The 18,071-nt window shown below is 44.9% G+C and overlaps 1 protein-coding gene and 1 long non-coding RNA gene across 2 annotated transcripts in view; one reads left to right on the forward strand and one right to left on the reverse strand.

Moving 5' to 3' along the window:
• LOC135366735 (cyclic nucleotide-gated channel rod photoreceptor subunit alpha-like) overlaps positions 1 to 5,305 on the forward strand; it is a 205,994-nt gene extending 200,689 nt beyond the window's left edge. Inside the window, exons 4-5 of the mRNA XM_064599592.1 lie at positions 379 to 626; positions 3,629 to 5,305. Of these exons, the coding sequence (XP_064455662.1) occupies positions 379 to 626; positions 3,629 to 4,114 (734 nt within the window). The 3' untranslated portion in view covers positions 4,115 to 5,305. The remainder of the gene's footprint in view (positions 1 to 378; positions 627 to 3,628) is intronic.
• Positions 1 to 18,071, reverse strand: part of LOC135366736 (uncharacterized) — a 329,450-nt gene that overhangs the window by 209,280 nt on the left and 102,099 nt on the right. The gene's annotated exons all lie outside the window — the stretch shown is intronic.

An 18,071-nucleotide genomic window follows, 5' to 3' on the forward strand; every position in this document is an offset into this window, starting at 1 on the left:
CGAATTCGAAATATCTGCTCTTCGCAATAGCTGATGTGCAAAGTCAAACGCGGGAGGAAACTTCCTCCTCTCTGTTTTTTGGTAATGAAGCAAAAAATAAAAATAAGAAGTGTATCGACAACTTCCATACCTCACCATTCAATAATAACTTTCAAGAGAAGTATTTACCCAAAAGGACCGATATTGGCCGGCCCGATATTGAACCAATATTGGTCGACTATTGCCAATATCGGTCCAATATTGGGCCAAGATGATGTGCTGCTTAGGACTGGTCAACAAGAAAACAGTTTTACGATGGCGAACGACCAGTATTTCAAAAGTGGTGTATACGTTATGCTTACAAACATTCGTAATGCTTGGACACACTGTACTTTGCAGTTGCGCTGGGTCGCAGCCGTAGCACCCCGGGACTCGTGGAGTCCCGAGGCAAGATGGCCCTGGAGGAAATGAATGTACCTCCTCAGAAAGAGGCCTCTTCCTCTGCGGCGACTCTACTCACATCGTCGGACAACCAGCCCACATCACTACTGCACCACCATCTCCATTCACCTCATACCTCAGAGACCCAGCATGCTGCACCACCCAGTAGCGCACCGTCCCTACAGCAAGCATCGTTCGCACACCCGGTGAGTATAACACAAGAAGGACCTCAGCTGACGTGCGAAACATTATCTCAACTTAAAGTGTCACTGCGGACTAAAAATTGGGTATTTATTTTATATTTCTTGTTTATAAATCAGTCTATCTCAAAAACTGCGTATAACAAAATAACAGGTTACGAGTGTAGTTGACATTTTCCACGGTGAGCGTAAGCATCCTAAGAGAGCACGCCACAAGTTTTATAGGGCGAACCATGGTGTTCGCGGCTTTGTAGGGTCACGTCATAGCCACCACTATGTGACACCCCATGACCACGCGGCGCTGTCACGTGATATGGCCGCGTTTGGCGCATGGCCAAAGATGAAGGCTCTTCTAAATTATTCTTTGGTCCGGGAATTACCTACTTGCTTACCGAAACCTGGATGCCTTGCTCTTGCACTCTTGGGGCAGCTAACCAGTAAATTTACGGTCCTGAACACAATATAGTCTCATTGTTTGTTAAAAAATGTAGTGCGATTTCGGATCCGTACATTTTCGTGATAACTCGAAGGTGCCTAGCATAACGACGAAGTGAATTTTGCGGAAGTAATGTTGCGGACCTGGCGGGCCGAGTTCTGGTCTCACCCTACAGGCCCTGGCCTATAGGTTCGTGCATTGCCGGTCCTAGATCGATCTCGAGCATGTGTTGCCCCACGGTTAGTTAGACACAGTCAGTCAACTTTTACAGGCCACTACACTGGTCTGGGATGTGCCGGGCCGAGTCGTCTTGAAACTGCTTGGGCTCCGGCCGGTTTCGAGAAACCTACAAATACTTCAGGCAGGGCCCGGCCCGGGCCAGGTAAGGAGCAGTCGGGCTGGGCCCGCGCGGTTAAACCCTGGCGGTAAGGACGGGCTCGGAGCAGGCCTGGGGCCAAGAATGCGGCCCGCGCACGGCAAAGTAAATCTCAAAGGCGCCTAGCTAACGACAAAGTAAATCTCGAAGACGCCTATCCCAACGACAAAGTAAACTTCGAATGCGCCTAGCACAACGACACACTAAATTTCGCAGATGCCTAAACGCATGGACCTTGTTCCCGGAGGTTTTCCCCCTATGGAGGTCTCAATCAAGGCGTTGAGCCGTGGTCAGTATCCCAGAATCGAGAGAAGCAGTCGAGTGCTATTGCCTCGTGGGAGTGCTTCGACTTAAACCGAATTGGCTATTTTTACTTGCATGCGTAGTTGAGAGTTTGGCTATCGCAGTAATCCCCCTCTTGATGGCGTGCTTAAGTGCTTGGTGGGCTTCTATCGCATCGTGCACTTATCCTCTACGTCGAGGCAGCGAGGATTCTAGTCGTATTAAAATTACAGGGGTACCCTCTATAGTGTATTATTTTCTACCTCCTAAAATATTATGTCAACGATGTATGGAGTGCACCAGAATCGCACGACAAATCTGATAAGTTGATCAGTAAATAAAAAATATGGAGAGATTGAATTCGGCACGAAAAATTTATTTTCACCTTCCAGATTCGGATCTGTATTGTTAGAACCAGTTCTTTACTACAGATTGCCAATACCCCATTCTGCCTTTTTATATAGTGAGCTGCCGGTAGCATCAGTGATGGTTTGAAATCGATTTTAGAAGGAATATTTACTAGAAGTGCACCAACAGATATTCAAGTTATGTTACAAAGGTGTCAAAAAATGCAGAAAAATAAATGTAACAAAGTTCCTGCTACAACGAAACTGAAAAATACGCGCACAGACGAGGCTTACCAGGCGGTAGCCATTGGAAAATGTTAAGAAAACAACGTGTTTTTTTTTTTTGCTTTTTTTTTCGTTTTACGAATTGCGTACAAAGAAAGTGATCAAATGACAATTTCTGTATGAATTTTTAGCGCACATTAGGATTTCTAGCGCATAGTTTCGCTGCCAAGCGCTCTTGTTGTTCATTTCATGCTCATTACAAAGCCCGTGCTTTTCCTATTCATGTTCGCTCGCAAGATGCAGGGCTGTTATGACCAGCACACTGCAAACATTGTTTGTTGAGTTATTCATGTAAATTGTATTGCAGTAATGAGGTATTGAAGTGAATAAATTGTACGTAGTCAAGTGAGGACGTTTATAATAGCCGCTGTTTCAGCTTCAGTGGGAGCGTGTGACCGCTGTGAAGTATTCAGTCATCATCCGTTGCCTTTCACCAAATCACACCATTGTCTGCTACCGTTGAAACGCGAGTCGTCCTCAGGTTTATCAAACAAGATGTAAAATAACAGGCAAGTTCCCGCGCACTGTCAGTTATAAAAATTTCGATCATCGAGGAAAATACACTTTCATTGTGGCATACGCGCGTCAAAGCCTAATAATAGCTTCAAGATGCAGTTAGGAAGGTAAGTTAGTGAGGAACTTGGATCGCGAAAACATCTGCTATGTCAAGAGCCTAATCATGTGCCTCGTTACGTAATTAGTCAATGTCTTAATTATTCACTAGCTGCTATAAGTTTCGTCCTAAAACACAGCGGAAGAAAATTCAACTAGTATGAATTCAATCTCTCCCTCTCTCCCCTTCGTAGACTCCGCCTCAATGTAGCTTTCACCCCACAATTCAAGTGCATGATCAAATGCTGTGACACAAGCCTATGTTCGACCTGCGGTGTCGTGGCGAACACCCAGCACATTCTTATGGAATGTGCACTCTACAGTCGGCAAATGCGGATACGGCGTGATGAGCTTGCCCGCATCGGCAAGAGGCCGCTAAGTTTAGCTGCACCCATCGGCCCCTATGAAGATCCTATGCTCCATTGTCGGGCTCTTCACCTGTTCATGGACTTCCTGTCTTCCACTGGATTGCTCCAGACGCCTTTAGTTCCTTCTCGTATTTTCATCCTTTCTTCATCATCTTCATATAATGTTCCACGTGCACTGGTGTAGGGTATCGCTCCACCGCGGTGAAACACTCCATCTCATCGTCATCGTCTATTGTTGTTGTTTTTGTTGTCTCTCCCTATTATTTTTATCGCCAACATCAACCGGTATGCTCTCCTCGCAGGTGCAAACCACAAGCGTCCACATGAACCCGTTCCCCAACATGGATCACCGACGCTGCTTCCCGCCGACGATCACCTCGGTGGGAGCTCCCTTCTACTCGCACCCGGAGCCATCTGTCCCGATGGAGTACCCCGTAAGTCCACCAGGCAGCGAGAACTACCTGGGATCCTCGCCGGCGTCCACAACGCACCTACTCGTGCCAAGCCCACTCCTCGGCGTCTCTTCCGCCGGTCCCAGCCCTCTAGGAGCCCACACACCGACTCGAGAAGCGTCCCAAGAAGCCCTGCTTGCTGAGATCAAGCGACTCCGAGAGCGGCTCGTTACCCTGGAAACGGAGAACGCCACCATGAGCGTCAAGTTGAGCCAGCAACAATGGGAGGTGGAGAGCAGGCTAGCGGAGATCGAACTGCAGATATGTGGCAACACTGGCAGCCCCGTTAGTATCTCCAGTGATGAGTTCGAAAGGAATAAGGAGTCGATTATATGACAGGATGACGAAACGGTTCTGTGAAAAAAAGTGCTTCCTGCTGTTGGTGCTCTTCTCATGGTGGTGTGAAGCGACGGGGAACTCGTCCGTGTGACAGTGACGTAGCTGTTTGTGAAGTTTAAAGCGCTGTCACGTACAGAGGCGTTCCGATATCGACGACCAAAGCTACAGGCAAAGTCAGCTTGCTAGTCTTAGACAGCCAAAAGAAACTAAAAGCGAAACAAACCGATCACGCTCGAAAGGAACAATGAAGTGACATTTACCATTCTGCTTAGCGAATCTATCAATGGCCCCGTACAAAGCATTTTTGCTGAAAAGTGTCTAGTCAGTGCGCAATTAAATCAACGAGAACGCCCCGAAAATGGTAGCGATGTCCAGGCGTGACATAGCATCACCGTAGCGAGCAGCCGCGATATCTCAATTCGCACTTAAAATTCGTTTGCTCCGGACACCAGGCGGCGCCACTTGCGGCGGAATCTCTCTACGTCACGGAGTGACATCAGCGTCACTCATTCGCTTACGGGCTCTCTCTAAAGGAGGGGAGAGGTTTGTAGAGGGCGTGCGGATCAACGATCTCTCTCGCGCAATGTAGGTCAACTGGCCATGTTATTTGCTGCACAATACGCTGCTGAAAAAAAAAAACGAAAAAATGCATGGGGGTGCCTTCGCTGCTCGTTTGAACAACAGACAGACGGCAGAACGGCAGACAGAGTACATATTACGACTGCGTAGTCGATCGGGAAACGTTACACCGAGCAATAGGCTTAGCCAGTGGTGACTTGGCATACGGTTATGGAACCGCACGAGATGCCTGCGGAATTCCGGCTAAAGAAATGTTACGAAGGCTGCAAATTATGAAGCGCATATAGCGCATAAGCGCTCAAGCTGGCTATATTCCTGTTTCTTGCACGTGCCGTTGGCAACCGGACCTCAGCTTGGCTTGAACATGTAATACCCTCGTCACAGGGACAGTCTTCACTCATGATTAAAGCCTACGGCCTTACGCCCTTCGGCTTACGCGCTTCGTGGCGCTGCGCACATGGTCAATGGCATTTGGTTTCAATGGTCGTTGAAGACTGCCCCTGTGGCAAGGGTATCAGTCATCTTAATACTATGTACAGGGTGTGTGCAGATAAACACCAGTGGCATTTGCACACGTTACTCGTTATCTACCTGCTAGACAAGCTTCCAGTGGCGCATGATGGCGGCGCATGTGTGCGCACGAAAAGTGCCGAAAATCGTGGACGCCATACTCTACGTAAAAATAAATATAAAAAAAACAAAGCGACGAAGACATCGGCTTCCGCGCATCAGAATATGGCAACATGGCGGTCTCAGAATAGTTGTGAGCAGGTACCGCTGGGGGCACCTTCCGATGAGCATCGATATGAAACGTAGTTTCGGTTTCTGAACCCATACCTCCCCTAGTGATGTGCGAGTATAGCACTCCTGAGACCGCCATGCTGTCCTATTCTAATGCACAAAAGTCAATGTTTTCGTCGTTCTGTTTACTTTTTACATTGAGTGTGGCTCCCACGAGTTTCCTGCAGCTTTCGCACGCATAAATACGCCATCATGCGCCACCGGGAAGCTCCTCAGGTAAGTGGAGGACGAGTTACGTCCGCAAATGTCACTGGGGATTACCTGCACACACCCTGTATATTAGGACGCAACGTATGTGACGACGGAGATCACAAATCGTATGCCTATGCTTTTTCTCTGGTGGCTGTCTAAGCATCAACTAGAATGTAAACTAAATATCTCCAGGACGTTTTATTTTTACATTTTGCTAGTTCTCTGTGTTCTCATTGTTGAAATATGACGAGGAGGCGAACTCGGCGCACATATCCCGGTTCGACTACGAGTGCCACTGTTAGACACTTGGACGATAAACGGAAACGCCTTGGCCAACGAATAAAACGCACAGTTCGCAGTCGAGCTAGTAAGCACTAAACTATAGCCATAAACAGTAAAATACAGGAAGAGGTACATTAAAGAACTTTAGTCTCTGACATAAGTACGGCTACAACATACCAACTGTCCACGATACTTCGTAGCCCGCTGATGTTTGTTAATTTTAATGACGTTGCACGCATTCGACGTCACGTGAGCTATATCGGAGGAGGAGGAAATATCTGTTTATTTACAAACATTCGAGCTGGGGAGAAGAGAAAGGCAACCACCTGCATAATGCTGAAGAGTACAAATTTTTCAAGACGAGACGCCAAAAGCCAGGAACCTGCCTGCACGCAACTAGAAGACACTTCAGAGAAAGTCCTCGTTTGTGAATACAAACCACCAAGGAAGCCTACTTCGGATTCTACGTCACTCACAAACGGCTACGTATTCTGTCACACACGTAGTTTCCCTCGCCCGGACTGACCGATGTAACATATAGAAAGAAAAGGACTCTTTCATAAACTAAGACGATCACATGTTCGTAGAACGTGCCCGTCGTAATGTGAACGGGACATTTGTACAGTTAATTATTGTCTCCATTCTTCAATCATCATCGCGTTGTCACTTCACCATCAAGTAGACGTGAAAAAAAGAAGAAGAAGAAGAAAAAGAAGTACTTTGTGCACAGAAGACTACGAAGTTTGCTCTGCAAGAAGACGATGAACTCAAGGAAAGTGGCTTAAAGGATCCTCACCATGCAACAGCAAAAACAGAAACGCATACATATTCCATTGCTTGTGGGAGCCCTGATATGCAGTACTTCTAACTGACGAGCGTACTGGAAAACACGTTATTATCACTCGGGCGTATTTCTGCGATGTGCGTGTGTGTGTGTTTTTGTTATAGGGTAGGTCACACTTTGTTGGGTGACCCCTCAATGCTCAGTCTGCATGTGTCATGAAGCTGACACTGCTAATAATGGAATTGCTACTCCGGCATTTTTACTTATTTGTTTCTGTTTTGTTGTTGATTTTTTCGGTCGTTAGCGGATCTCTCCAGGACATCGCACTGTAATACAATGTAGGCAAAAGAAACGGGCGCGCACTCCTAAGCACCGTGAAATTACTCATGCAGGCGTAGAACAATAAAGACAACGTGACACACGGTCGTGGGGTGGGGAGGGGACATTTTCCCAATATATAAGGAAATGTGACACTGTCTGCAGAATATCTAAACATTCCCTTATTCAGACCATCCTGGTCTTTCATGGACACCGAAAAATAAGAGTAAATTGAATTGAAGCGAAGGGAGGATAAATCAATACTGAACTGTGGAAGTATTCAACAGTCAGTATTTTGGTAGCACGGACGCAGAATCAGCGTGGAAAAAAATAAAAAAACTCACAAAGCTAGTTTACGCTGCGATGTCTGGGAAATCCATGAACGATTTTATTTATTCTAATCAAGTCTAATCTGATCTAACCTTTTTTTTTTTCGAATCTAATCTATATTGGCATGATTTAGAAAAATGCTTTCGAAAACAAGCTTCGATTATCAGCATTTGTTTCGAATCAAGGTTATGTGCGATGTATACAAAAATACGCAGGTTCAATATCATTCATAAGGCATATTTGCTCAATTAAACACGCACATCAAGAGAGCCGTGCACTAACTGCTATACGAATGCTAATAATAGTAATCTTTAAACGCTGCACAAACGTATTACACGGAAACAAACTGAACTGCCTAACAACGCTTCCTTCTTTTGTTTTTGCTTATCCGAAACATAAAAAAAATCTCATCGGCTAATTTATATTCAAACCGTTTTACCCACATAACATTTTATTCTATCTTTTTACCGTTTACTTTTGTTGACTTCTACGTTTTTATCATCATTATAATTGCTCTATTTTTTAAACCGCTCGCTTCGCAGCTACAAGTTGAAGCGAAGTGACTAAAAAAAAGAAAAATAAAAGGAAAGAAATGAAACCACTTTGAAACGAATTGTGATCACAGAGCAAGCTGAAGGTTGGTTCGTCGTAAATACCACACGAGCTTTAAAAAAAAATTCTAACTTATTGCGTCTAGCAACAAAGAGAGAAGAGGTGATGTACGGGGGAACATTATATTTCTACTGCGCGCAATTTCAAGATACCTAGACCTGACTCTAATGCATGTACAACTCTTTCGAGGTATAACATTACCTGTAGCCTTCTTCTCACACTACTGTTGTCGCTCCTTTTTCCTTTCTTTTGGTATTCAAGGACCAATACTCATTCGCGCCCCCTGCAATGCTATCGTCATGCGGAGGGGTGTCTTTTTGTAGGCTTGCATCCTTTGATTTTCCTTCTTAGATAATACTGTCACCGTACGGTTGGAGCGCGACTTCCCTGTCGGAATACGCGCAACTGGATCTTCCTAGACCTTTGTCACTTTACGCTAAGAAGAAAAGAAAAAAGAAAAAAAAAGATCGTCAGTTTGGATATTCCTTTTTCATATCTTGTACATATGTATGAAGGGTGGCGCGGAAGCTTTCACCCAATCAAATGAGGTGGTTGCCTTGGAGTTGCAGTGTCATGCTATTAGGTACAGCCCCCGTCAGAGTTAATCGCGATCACAGCAACCCTTGGGGGCCTAGCGGAAATCTTAATTGAACAAAATTATTTTGTTAGTTTAACGCAACGATTTTTTTTTCACTTAACATTCACCCAGGGTGGCTGTTATCACGCTCGGAAGCGAGACATAATATTTTTCCCCAGTGTGATTATTAACTTTGACGGGAGCTGTACATGAAACAAAGAAACAAACACAGTTGATTTTGTGACAATTTGTCGGCGTTCTCCGTTCGCGCATGAGACAAATATTATTACGCGCATTTATTTATTTGTTTGTTTGTTTATACGTGTATCTAATCACGAACTATATGGCAGAGAGAGGCTTGTTACAAGTTCAGCTTCCTGTCTTTCATTCACTATCATGGTGCCACGTTGTTATTTTCACTATCTTCCTTGATCTACGACTGAGTTCTTGTATCGTCGCTCCTTTATTTATTATGCAAGCGTCAATTGAAAAGAGTAAAGATTCGATAGTAAATATTTTGCGAAAGTAGAAATTGTCTTTGAAATCCGCTCCTCCACGCAAGCGTGGAACGCCTAGTGCTCAGTGACATTAGTTTAGTTTTTCTAACAACACACACACAGAATGGCTGCTGTTCTTCTATTATATACTTAGTTCGCATACGCGGATTCTTCATTTGGACATGCAGTATGTGTACCGATGTGTAAAGGAACACCAGATCTAGATATCTAAATACTGCTACTGCTAAGTTACGCGGGTCTAAGGATAAGATAATTTGTTCATCTTTAAAAAGAATACAATATGGAATCGAGGCGTCTTAGTCAAATGACCTACTGTTACCTTTTTGCCTTACAGAGTCGATAAAATAGAACACTTGTACTGAGCACAGAGTGGCACGGCTTTAAATGCAGTCACCGTTGTGTAAATACAAGCGGAATACAAGTGGCCAAACGGTAGCATAACTAACTTACTTCTAGGAGATTTGTTTTTTAACAAGCGCAATACACGTTTAGGTTCGGGTAAGGAAGGAACTGTTTGGATGTTTATCTAATTTGCATACGTTGGGAGTGCTTTCGATGGTTACACTCATTGTTGACCAGAAACAGATGACGTGTTAAAACATTCCTAATAAAATGTTAATAAGACCTCGTGTGGTGATTTCGTGGAATTTGTCGTTGAAAATTAGGAAAAGGTTCGGCCTGATATCGTCAGAATCACCTGAGCCGATTGACCGAAGCGGAGGACGCTATGGTGAATGCAGGCGGTTCAGTTTGCACACGCAGCGAAGGTGAGAAAGCAGGCGCTCTGGTGGTTAACAGAAACTACGGCGTTCGCCAAGATAAACTTTTGGGGCTTTTAATGGAGATAAAACAAATAAAAACAGTCTAGGGAAGCTAAAGTAGACGCTAGAGGACGTACTATGCACCAAAATTTTATATCGATACTGCCACTTGGCCCGTTTCTCTGCGGGTAAATCGTGGAAATTAAAAAAACAGCCGCTGCCTTAGAATTTCCAATAGGCTATACCCGTGTTTCAGCTCCTTCCGTCAGATGGCGACACGATCGAGCGCGGCATTGCAAACGATATCGAAACCATATTAACGAAATATGAGAAGTTCAGATCCACTTGTTCACTTGGTTTCGATATCGTCTGCAACGCCGCCTTCGACCGTGTCACCATCTGACGGAAGGAGCTAGAACACAGGTATAGCCGATTGGAAACACAGGTATAGCAGTTTTTTTTCCTCCACGATTTATCCGCAGAAAAACGGGCCAAGTGGCAGTATCGATAGAAATTTTTGGTGCATAATACGTCCTATAACAGCTACTAGCTTCCCGACACTGTTTCTATTTGTTTTATCTCCGCTACAAACCCCAAAGTTTATCTTGGCGAACCCTGCACAACACAAGGAAGAAGACCACAACCAGGTAGTTTGCTTTATACGTACAGCAACCGAAGTCAATACACAGCGTCACAGGACAAAGACAGTTTCTTCATTAGTGCCAGGTAACAAACCTGCATTGAGTAACAATTCTGTCATGGTTCTTTTGCATGTAAGGAGTGTTGAAGGAGGACTAAAGCGCGAAAATTTCTTCGCGCAGAATGAAATATGTCGTTACTTTAACAACAATGCAAAAGGAACCAGCAACATCGGTTGCGTCGTTCCTGATTTATGCGTTTATGCGCGGACGAAACTGCAAATTACGCTTCCGGAGCGTACGAGTGGAGCGGCGTGTCATTGGTCTCCTCAAACGATCTCCGATCACTAACGGCGCGGATAATAAAACCCGTTCCTTTTGCGTTGTTGTCAAGGTAACAGCACCTCTTATTCGGCGGGCAGAGACATTTGCACTTCAGTGCCCATTCAAGAAAGTCTTACAGAAGTAGATCCATGGGTTTAAAACATAGAACGGGACCGGTAGGTCCTCATAGCTGCGCAGTAACCTCTCATTGTATTGTAGGCCGTGCTGAAGACTGGGAGGTGGTAGGTTCGAATCCTACCACCGGCTGTGCTGTCTGAGGTTTTCCCCTGTGTCTTCCGAAGACTTTCCAGACGAATGTCGGCACAGTTCCCCCTGAAGTCTGCAAAGGAATCATATCAACACCCCTGTCCCCCACTCATTCCTGCTGCCCTCTCTCCATCTGTCCACATCTGTAATCCGCTCAAAGCCACCGCGGCGCTAACACAGAATTTAAATTTGGATTTAAATTTAAAAAAGAAATCATTGTATTGTCGTTTACATATATAATTTGGAAACCTGGTTTCCACGTGCATTAGCATATGAAATAAGATTAAAGCTCCCTAGACTTGGAACTAACCTCTTTTGGAACTAACTGCTTTCCCATCGCGTTTGTTTGGTGACCTTTCTATATCGCTCGACAGAACCAGCGTTAATGTGACGACGCTGTTATTGCGAAAAGTGTGGCGGGAGAACTACAGACACGCGAAATTGTAAGTATACCGGAAACGCTGTGTGAACAGAGACATTTCCCAGATGTGTTGCGAAGAAATGTGGCGAGTTATGGAGCTGCACCGTACACTTTGACACTTTCTCCTGCACGCGAACTTCTCATGGGTGCACCGGGCCAGTGCAGGCAAAGCACGCTTTACAGGAAACCGTCACAAACGGACGGACTAGCAAATGCTTTGTCTTACCGATAATACTTGGCGTCTGTGTCCTGAGACAACTATGATCATCATCGACGCCAGTGAAGTCGGTCTCTGGACTAATTTCGTCCACCTGAAGGTTCCTTAAGGCGCACCCAAAATCTCAAAATATGAAACCTGAAGGCACACAGTACAGTAACGCCACTCGCGGAGGACAGTGTTTCTAAGCAACTTGTACCCAATTTGACTTACTTCACTATTTGTAGAACACATTATGTATTAAGAGGTACATGCCCACGAGCTACACGCATAGAAAGGACGAAGCTATAAGCGGATAAAAATGTATTTCGCGCAGCATTGCTTTCTAATGCAGATCATAAGTGCAGCTTCATATGCATGGGCAATTAACATTCCTGATAATTAATGTAAGTGAACGCTATCAACACGCCAGCATCATATTTCAGAATGATTCATAATAAATGCAAATTGGGAGTATACTCAATTAGTAATTCGTTTTATGTCGCGCTATCATCTTCTAAAGAATGTACTGGCTTATGAATCTAGCCTGGAAGGCTATCTATGCGATCGGTTATTAATGTTAATCTATGACCAACGAAATTAAGGACAACACAGCCGAACTGTATTCAACATCGTTATTTCCACTTGCGCTTGAGTATCTTTATCAACACCGTGAATCCTCGCACATTACGTTAGACGCTAACAAACAGGGAGAGGCCAGAGAGATAAGTAACGAGAAAAATTTGAGTGAATGTACCGAAGCAGGCCTGTAGAGCCACCTGTCAACCTATCTTGTAATGACCACGACATTACGATGCTGCCATCTTGAGGATCTTTTGTATAGGTGGTTCTCACAAGTTTCAAGTAAGTATGTGGTTTAAAACGTCCGAGGTTATGGTCTACTCATCTTGTCCATTGAAGACTTCTTCATAAATGAATATAATAAGGCAATATAACAAATAATGAAATCGCTTTATGAAACATTATCAAGCGAACTGTAACAGGCATCGCGCGCCATCTAGATGTGCGCACGAGACCCAGATTTCATGCTCTAGTATGGGGCACAGCAGGTGTCGCAACAAGTAATGGTGGCATGCACTGGTCGATTTACAAGTTGGCGTTAAGTTTTGCAGACGGCGCCGCGATACTACTCGTTTCGAGAAGGAATACCTGGAAGGTGGCTTAGCTGTAGCCTAATTTATTGCTGGTCACTTCATTTCGTCATAACATGACAAAGTTAGTGCAGGCCATTGCCGTGGAGTACCCTATGCGTAGCACCGTGTCCGGAGTACCCGCAGACAAGATCTACGTTGGGCTGGCACTGAATCATATAGTCGATGGATAATATATGCATACTCGGTCATGAGTGGGGACTGTGCGAGATATTCAATCACACAAATACGCAATCAATCACGCGACCGTTCATCTTGGCGATTGCCTCAAAGCAACCATACATATTTGACAGTTTGAGGTTTTCCTAATCAGATTTCAGGTTTTAGGCAAATCCATTGAAACGAACAGCAAAGTCGTGGCAACCAATGGCGTCGCGAGCGCTGCTCGAGAACACGCTGGAGGACCAGGCATGTGCAGTGACGTCACGTTTGGTCACGTGACTCGGGAAAAACATATTGCCACACCGGAGTTACTGTAGCAGGGCATGCCGTGAGTTGTTGCAGTGTGCATTCAATTACGAGCCTATATTGTAAAAACACGCGCTGTTGGCTCATTCGGCCCGCAGTATGACGCCTGTGACGCATTCCCATGTTTTCCCGAGTCACGTGGCTCAAAGGCGCTCAAAGGCTGTGCGTGACGTCATCTGCACGAGCCTCATTGGAAGCAGCTTTGAACCTGTTGGCCAGGTAAACCGCTTAGAGGGCGAGATAACCTGGGTTTTCGGGTTCCTCGGACGCTTAGAAGTCGGCCCAGGACGCACATTCCCCCAGGGCGTGAGTCGTGACGTTGCCCACATACGTGAGGCCGACAACGGCAAGCCCTATCACCACCACCACCACCACCACCACCCGCCGACGCCGAAGTAGGTTGTTCTTGTGCTCCTGACTAACGTGGTTTCAGTTTCTGGCAATTTGCTTAGGAACCTCCGGGGATTTAAATATTAAAGTACGTGTCTTTAATGAAATAGGTTTAAGTATTGACTGTGGGGGAATATATTTCTTAGAAGAGAAAAAACAGCGCCGCGAAGCAACTGTGGCTAGGAGCGGCGTACAGATGCGGACAGATTGAGAAGGCACAGCGGGAAGGAGTGGGGGACGGGGGAAGTTAGTATGCCTCCTGGGCCGACTTCAAAGTGAACTGCCGATATTCGTCTGGAAAGTCTTCGGAAAACCAACCAGCACAGCGGCTGGTAGGATTCGAACGCACCACCTTCCAGTCTTCAGCACTACCTTGGTTACGCCTTAAGCCGCTCAGCAATGCCGCTGGTAATAATCAGATTACTGGTATTTATGCTATGTACGCGATGCAGGATATTAGGTGATATTTAATACTTTGGTAAAAACATTTAGGACGGCATATCGATCCCTGTCGAAGAAACAATAGTTTCGGAGTCGCTGTCCGCGCTTTCATAATTTGAAGCCAATGCATGTTATAGAATGGCCAACACATTTGTAGCGCGTTCACGCCTTGTGTTTGCCGGATTTGGTGCAGTTAGATACTACCATCAAACATCAAGACGAAGGCAAAATTAGCGACGCGCATGAGTGCGTAGAGAATGCGGCTCGTTCCTTAACAGCTAGAAAGATTGGTACGAACATTGGGGTGCCACAGGTACCTGGTATAAAACTGGCGGCGAGTGCTGGGAATAATTAATAATTAAATGCCACTGCGACATAACATAGAACGTTAGTGTGGAAATCGGCCGTATTGCTGCATTTATTTTGTATCTCTTTTTTTTTTAACTGGAGCCACTCTGCCAGAAATCAAGACAACGGAAATGAAATTTAGAAACGTATGCATTTCATTGCAATATTATTTTTTTTATGCGCTGGTTTCATCACGTGTTACTCTAGTAATACGTCACATGAAAAAAAAAAGAAGAAAAAGCTTCAGATGTTCACGACATATGGTACTACAGCTGCTTGTCTGTAAAACAATCCATTATCATGTGTTGTAGCGGTCACCGAAACTGCGAAAAGAAATAATTAACTTTGCTCGCAGCTCCACACAAAAGTAGCGCAATGCTAACGTCACTAAATATCTATAAAGAAACAAAGAGAAACAGAGTTTTAGGATAGGCTACTCAAGCGCTTTGGCATCCCAAAATAATAATTGCGCAAAACATTGTTTCGGTCCTCTGAGTGCACAGTGACTTTGCCTTACTTATTTTGGGGCCTGAAAGCACATAGGTGCCCTCTTCCAAAGCTGCCCAATAAAGAGATACCGTCACTAACTAGAAGTAACGCCTACGCTACTGTACCGTTCGGTATACTGCCCCACTGCGGTATTTGGTTGCCCAGGTGCCCCGATTATGTCACAAGCCGAACAACAACATCAGCAATAACTGAATGAAGGAAAAGTAATGATGACATGGGATATTTCCCCGTGGTAGCCACAGGACCCTACCCCACTTGAAAGATGCTAACACGAGAGTATGAATTAATGGTGAGTGCCAAGCGATGGTAGGTCTGAGCTCTGTTTAGAGTGCTTCAAGCAGGCAGAGATTTATTTTGCGTATTGTTTTTTTTTCACCTATGCGCGAGATGTGTTGAGATTCATATAGTTCATGTAAAATAAAATGTTTATAGTACATTAAAAATGTCAGTGCATGCGAAATGTTCACGTTGATAGGCTTGAGCATAAACTAAAGCATGTCTTAACTAATATTAGCCAACGTGAGGAACCACAAGACACGTCAAAAACGGGTATGACAAGCCCTGTAATAATAATTCGAGCTTTTAAGCCGTGAGGCAGCCATGGTCAAAAGAAAACTCACCAGCAATCACTTTGCTGTACTTGTACACGATACGGTCATATCTCCACTTAAATAAGTAATAGTATTAGGACGTCTCTCAGTTCCTTCAACACAACGCAAATAAGACGATGAGGGTCACAGTAAAGTTCCATTCGACTGACCAGCATGACTTTCGTACCACCAGTGAAACACCGAGATACCGGACACTAGCACTCCACTATATTTCAATCCCCTTTGCTACCTGTGGTACCCCCCCGTTCAGTTCCTGCCGGTTCTTCGCACGCACAAGTGATTTATCGCTGCACGGAGCATGCGTACTTTATCAGTCAACACCACGATATAGTAAAGTCGTGTATTGCGTGGTGACAATGACGAGTGGAGATAAGAGGCAACATCAGCGAAAGAGTTTATCGGATCGCGTGTCACCAGGTGCATATCTCAGACACGTGTCGTCAAACAGTATCTTCAAGGAATCGTATCGACATATGGTGCAAAAAATGTTACATCTTACTACTATCGTTATATGTTGTTGAAATGTCTGCAGACGAGCGTCTCTTCTCTACAAACACGTGATTTTCGCAGGAAACGTCCAACAAGAAACGCCAGCACCACTACGCTTTAGGTGTTTTGAGAATGTGGTAGCAAGTGCGCTGGGTATGATGTATTATAGAGGACAAATGTTAGGGCAAAACGTGATTTATTGACAATGAACACATAACCATGGTGCACATACAAAATAGAGAGATAACGCGGGTCGATCATTCCTGAGAATGAGTGAAACAATCGCTTCTCAGAAGAGAACGATGTTACAGTTTTCTCTCTCACAAGGAAAGAAACAAAGAGTGCAATAAAAACGATTGGAGTAGCCAGTTCTGACTGGGTCGGAACTAACCTCTCCATATTTTTCTTTTTTTCCAATTCAGTCCAATCCAACGATTGGCTCGAAATCGTGAAACTCTTTGTTCGTCGCAGCGCAATCCCTGTGTGTGAGCAAGAAGCTTTATTTCCGTACGCACATCCTTCTCTGATACCCATAAGGCTCCGATCTTAACCCCTTTCAAATCCCGTCCGTGCTGTTGTAGAGCATGGTGTGTATAACAGCTGGGGTGCACACTTCAGAAATTAATGTCTAAACTTTGCGCGATCGGGTTGCTTCGTGCCGTCTTGACCCCCGAGGAATCGGGGGTCGCGAGTCATTTGGGCGAGCGTGTTCATTATAGCGTTCAATACCAACATGTCCGCCTATGCCGTTACGAATGGCCCGGTCCAAATACACCGCGGGCCAAGCTCCGCTAATGAACTCGCAAGAATTTACGCGTACCTGTTTCGAAAGCTCGCCACACATATCCAGACCGAGGCAGATTTATCACATACTGTGTAAACGCCCCCTATTTCGATAAAGTCTAATGCATAGCCCAAGGGTACTTACTCGAAACTAGGCTGTGAAATATTATGAAGTAGAGGCATAGAAACGCTTCGAAGTAATAGCTTCGTTAGGATAGCGTTTCCCGTGGGAGCCGAAACGTTCAATTCTCGAGATATTAAGTAGGAGGAGTGACATCGAAAGAGCGGGAGATTAAAGCGAGGGAACGCTCTATAAGTGTTATATGACCGGTGCTGCTCGTGTTAAGTTCATCTCCGGCATCCTATGCCATTGACACAGGGCTAGGCTCAAAACGACTTTCAAGTGGGAGCCCTTGACAACATTGAAAGATTTCTTATTGGAGGGAATTTGCGCCGCTGACAAACGTCAGTGGCGATCTCCCTCAACCTGTTCTCTCAGCGCTCGCCGCCAGGAGTGCTGGCCGCGCCAGCTGTTCAGACAAGAGGTGACAAGATATGTTCGAGCAGTAAATCTTTATGTTGCTAAAAATATTGGCACATTTTATTTGAATACTGCCAAGGTTGTATCTGATAGCGAAGTTTATCATTGGCAGCAGAAGTAGCAGTTCCAGCGCTCTTTCGTCGCCTCATGACGTCACCATGTCGTCAAACTGACGTCACGCATACGTATCTGCGCGGGAATTTCGAACCGCCTGCATTCCGATGATTTATTCCGATTATGATTTATTCCTGCATTCCTGCATTCCGAATTATATGATTTATAATTTCAACAATAATTCGTTATACAGCTCGGGTCGACGAAAATTTAAGCATGGATTCGGGAAATTAGGGAACGCACTACCATGGAAACAAAAATATATGAATTTGAATGAACTCTTTAAAAGTTTAAAAGTATGCCTCAGACTTTCCAGTAAGAAGGATCGCGCCATCGCTGATTGACACGCACGGTGGGACACAGAAACGCCATCTCTGTGGAAAATTTGAAGCTATATGCGTAAATAACAACGTGGCGGCCTGCAACCTGTTTTCTCTTCAAAGTTCCGCTAAGAAAGATGCGCCCCCAAAAAAGCAAAAACGTGTAT

The sequence above is a fragment of the Ornithodoros turicata genome, chromosome 8 (assembly GCF_037126465.1).
Source record: "Ornithodoros turicata isolate Travis chromosome 8, ASM3712646v1, whole genome shotgun sequence".
Taxonomy (NCBI): domain Eukaryota; kingdom Metazoa; phylum Arthropoda; class Arachnida; order Ixodida; family Argasidae; genus Ornithodoros; species Ornithodoros turicata.